This window comes from Psammomys obesus, unplaced genomic scaffold (genome assembly GCF_907164565.1).
Source record: "Psammomys obesus unplaced genomic scaffold, mPsaObe1.curated_primary_1811, whole genome shotgun sequence".
Taxonomy (NCBI): Eukaryota; Metazoa; Chordata; class Mammalia; order Rodentia; family Muridae; genus Psammomys; species Psammomys obesus.
In genome coordinates, this window is record NW_026590172.1 from 381,551 (window position 1) to 386,484 (window position 4,934).

General features: G+C 47.6%; 1 protein-coding gene across 1 annotated transcript in view; it reads left to right on the forward strand.

Moving 5' to 3' along the window:
- Cux1 (cut like homeobox 1) overlaps window positions 1–4,934 on the forward strand; it is a 221,838-nt gene that overhangs the window by 185,015 nt on the left and 31,889 nt on the right. Inside the window, exon 7 of the mRNA XM_055606622.1 lies at window positions 3,593–3,669. Within this exon, the coding sequence (XP_055462597.1) occupies window positions 3,593–3,669 (77 nt within the window). The remainder of the gene's footprint in view (window positions 1–3,592; window positions 3,670–4,934) is intronic.

The window sequence follows — 4,934 nt, forward strand, 5'->3', positions numbered from 1 at the left end:
AGGAAGGAAGGAAGGAAGGAAGGAAGGAAGGAAGGAAGGAAGGAAGGCCTCATTTCCTACCCAAACTGGAGACACGGCAATTTAGAACACCTTTAAGAAAAAGAAGCCTCATAATAGTTGTCGTTGTTTAAGCAGAGTAAGATGCTACTGTAATTGTGACAATTTCTAAGAGTCCTCATTTCTTAATTATTATGATCAGTATGGCCATCTCCACTTTATAGATAAAACTTAGCAAGATCTAATATTTCTCAAAGTATTAAAGGTGTCATACACACCTTTAATCCCAGCACTCAAGAGGCATAGGCAGGAGGATCCTTGTGAGTTCAAGGCCAGCCTGGTCCACATAGGGAATTTCAGGCTACACAGTGAGACCCTGTCTTAAGAAAAAAAAAAAAAAAAAAACCTAATTAAAAGACTGAGGAGATGCTCTAGTGTATCAGTTGCTCACTATGCTCTGGCTCTCCAGCCCTCACCTAAAGGCATGTGTAGCAGTGACTTGGAGTCCCAGCACTGGGAGGCAGGGACAGAGCCCCTGGGGAGAAGGTGACAACAGGGTCAGTCAGAATTGGCACGCTCTGGGTTTAGTTTAGCTTGCTCAGTAAATACGGTGGAAAGTGACCAAAGGAGATGCTCGGCCTAACTTCAGCTTTTGGCCTTCACACACACACAGCACACACAAACTGCGCACTGTACACACATGGAAATATTTTTAAAAGCTAGGCCGGACTTGGGGTTTAAATACTAACCAGTTCATTATATATAATGAAAAAAAACTTTGATACTTATTTTTATAATAATTTTAAAGTGTAAAAATCTTTATAATTATATCTGAAAAATTATATCAACATGACCATCCAAGATTTAAAAAAAACAGTAACCATAAAGTTTTTATACTATCAACAGAGAAAAAAAGTACACTGCATAATCTAATGCGTGACTTTTCTTTTTTCCTTTCTTTTATTTTTAATAATGTGTGTCTTTCTATGTGAATCAGTACCCGTGAGTACATGTGCCTGGAAAGTCCAGGGAAGGGCGTCCGATGCCCTGGAGACCCGGGTCCTCGGGGAGAGCAGCCTGTGTTCTTTATCACTGAGCCACCCCAGCCTAAAATGTCTTTTTAATGCGTATTCTTTGATTTGTGTGTGAGCCTGTCTGAGTCAGATGTGCGCTGTGTGCGTGCAGGGCCTGTGGAGGCCAGAGAGGGCGTCACCGAGGGTGCCGAGCTGCCCAAGGCGGGTGCTGGGACGGAACCCAGGTCTTTTTAAGAGTAGCAGCGCTCGTTTGCCCAAGGTGAATGTTCCGTATGCGCACAGAGCTTTTATAAATTAATTAAAAGGGAGGATCAGCTCCAGTTGCCTGGAGTGTGGTGTGCGCCAGTAGCCCCCTCGTTGAGGAGGCATAGGCAGGGAGATCTGACCAGCTTTGACTGCACGGGACCCGAACCCAACACCAGACAGTAGCAAAACCTGAAAGCGGGCAGAGTCCAGTGTTTGAGCATACAAAGAGACAGCAATAAATACTGAATTTGATTTTATCCAGTGTTGGCAGGGTTTACAAAAATATGTTGGCAGCAGTTTAAATTAGAGGATTTTTAACTGGGGAGCTCCCCAATATCTATCCAAAAAAATAAAAAGAAAAAAATTACGTATAGCCTGTGACCACTGAAATTGCGCAGATAAAATTTTGTTCAACAGATTCACTCTCTAAATAGGCAAAACCATAGTTAACAAATTGTTAAGCACAAAGAAACTAAACCGTCCAGGTATCTGAGGTGTTGGGGTTCAGCTGGCTACTGAGAAAGAGAGGTGGCAGAGTGTGCTGGAGCAGAGCACTTCCAAACACGGGCCTCAGGGGTTGGCACACCACCACGCATGCTCGTGGGAGAAAAGAGTACTGCAGGGCCACGCTCCTGACCCAGCACACAGGGACTGAGGCTAGCGTTGGAGTCCAGCCTTGGCTTCAGGGAGCCCAACCCTCCCCTCTTGAGAAGGGAGAAAAGAAATTAAGATTGAACCACAGAGTGTTATATTTTAGTTTAACTTGTACACACTGTTCCACGTTACTGTTACATGCATGTTACACGTTACTCTGCAGCACTATACTTGTTGGTCTGGTGTGTGCTAGTGTATTGCATATTAGTTTACGTGTGTTGTATGTCGTGTAGGAGTGTGTGCCTTGTAGTTACTTACACACACTATGTTCAGAAAAGTACAAGGCAACTCTGAAAAGTGGAAAGAGTGAAAAGGACTGTGCTTCCTAGCCTCCTTTAAAACTTGTTTTTGGAAAACCTTGGGGAGCCAGCATTAATCCCAGGTAGAGGCTGGTGGGTGAAGGCTAGCGTGCTGTACATCGTGAGTTCCAGGACAGCCAGGGCTGTTTGGAGAGACTCTCTCAAAAACAAAAGGACACAAGACTCTAGGGATCGACAGGTGGGGTAAAGTGCTTGAGGTTCAGACTTCCGGTTCCCTGGGAAAGCTAGACTCTGTGATTCCAGACTGGGGAGTGGAAGCAGGTGACTGATGGCCAGGACCCCTCCCCAGCCGATCCATCAGGCATCCGCAAGCTCAGGGTAAAGAGGCAATGGAGGAGGACAGACGTGGCCCCTAATTCCACTCCAGCGCACAGGTACCTAACATGCATGCACACACAGACACGACACAGTTTTTGAAGTGTGATTTCCCTGAGAGTTGTTTGGAATTGTGTGAATGTGTTTGTGTGGGTGTGCGGCAAGCACAGGTCGCTGGGGAGGACAGAGGGGGCACTGAGCCCCTAGAGCTAGTTATCTGCACTTTTTAGCAGCCTGCTGTGGGTGCTGGAAATGAGCTCTGGCCCTCCGCAAGAGAAGTGCTCTTAACCACGGAGCCATCCCTCCAGCCAGCACACATCCCGTCTTATAAGAGACAGACGTGAAAATAGTAACAAAGCTTTTCTATAGGCGACAGTGTGTGGCTGGTTTTAGTTTAAAGCTGTCGTTCCCCTTTTTTGTGCCCCAGGTTTATTGTGCTGAGCATATGTTATATTCATATGATATAAAAATAATGAACTTATTTTTAGTTATTGTCTGTGCCGATGCAGAGGAGAGCATGCCGTTTCTTGGCTGGGAACTGTATTTTGAGGCCACGGGAATAGTAAACTGCTTTCTGATCTTCAGAACCCCCGCCCCCACCCACTGTGGCAGCACTCACGCTCCGCTTTAGAGGAAAGCACAGCTGTCACATCTGTTTAGGACATCCTTTATGCCAACAAATTCCTTCTCTGTGTCAGCAGAATGTAAATGTATCATTCTTCTCCCCAACTTCAGAGAACAATGTGCATGTGATGATGCTGTTCATTTTGTTTTAATATCTGCCGTCTCGGAACAAATTCTGTAGCGGAGAACCTTCCGCACCCAGTGCTACGCTTGCAGGTCCCACGGGGCCACGCCCCATGCTGTACAATGTGCCTTCACTGCACCCTGAGGTACACACTCAAGCTGCGTTGTGAGGCCTTCGGGGACAGTGCTTGTCAGTGGGCTCGGGGCTCACAGCCATCTCAGTAGTCAAAACAAAATGACCAATTTGGCTCCATTGTCTCTTCCTTTTTTTTTTCCCAGAAAGCTGCAAGAGACACAGATGTCCACCACCTCAAAGCTGGAGGAAGCCGAGCACAAACTCCAGACTTTGCAAACAGGTTCGATACTCTCCATCCTATTTGCAGCCACAAGGGAAGCGAGAAGTGGACGAGCATCGGCCTCTCCTGGCCTGCTCTCAGCTCCTCTGTTGCTCCTGGGGACCCTGCAGTCAGGGGCCTTGAGCCCACAGAACTGAAGCCTGGGCCGCAGGCTGCATTAATCACTGCATTGAGTTGCTAATGTGGATGTGGGTGGCTCTCCTTCCTTCTCCCTCCCTGCCCCAGCCATCCTTCCTGTTCTTTCCAACAAACACTTGTAAATCACCAAACTGTCAAGAGCTGACATCTCATTTGGAACAATAATGGGGTGAGGGACTTAGTTCTGCCGAAATGAAGGTAAGAACTGTAAGAACCTTCAAATTCTAAAAGATACCAAAAAAGGTTATACCAAAGTTTGCCTTTCTTTTTTTGTTTCCTTCTCTGAGAAGGAAGCAGCACGGTGTCTTTAAATGTGAGGAGGAAAATGAGAAGACATTATGATTTATCTTAGAACACAAACGTTAGAGGGACAAAAAATAGGCACCACCAGCTTTAACAGTCAAATGAATAAATGTCCAAAAACAGCAACCATCAAGCTCCAAATGGAGCTCAGCAATGGAGCCCTTGCTTAGAATCCCCCCGTGAGGAGCTGGACCCTGGCTCAGTGGTAGAGCCCTGCCTGGAACCCCACTGAAGGGCTCCAAGCGTGGCTCACCCGGAGAGCACCCGCCTAGCATGGGCAGAACTGTGGCTCCGGCTTCACACTACACGTGCACGTGTGTACGTTCCCATGTCTACACACCGCTTTCTCTCTAAATACAGAACTTAGAAACTCTAGAAAAGGAAGAAGGTGGGCGCAGTGGCGGCCGGTAATCCCAGCACTCAGGGAAGCAGAGGCAGGTGGAATCCCGTGAGTTCGAGGCCAGCCTGCTGGTCTAAAAACCAAGTCCAGGACAACCAGGGCTACACTGTCTCAAAAAGAAACCCTGTCCCAAAGAAAAGAGGAGGAGGAGGAGGAAGTGAAACAGCGATCCAGTGAGCAGGAGCAGGAGCTTAGAAGAGGAGGAGGAGAAGGAGGAGGAAGTGAAACAGCGATCCAGTGAGCAGGAGCAGGAGCTTAGAAGCAGTGTATGTCATAGTCAGGGCTGTGCAGATAAAGCAGTGAAAGATGCTTTTGCCTCTCAAACTGTCAGCTTGAAAACAGGTCACGCCATTGTTGCTGAGAGTGTGGGAGCGTGGCCACAGGCACGCTGTGGCTGCGGGGGGGGGGGGGGGGGGGGGGGGGG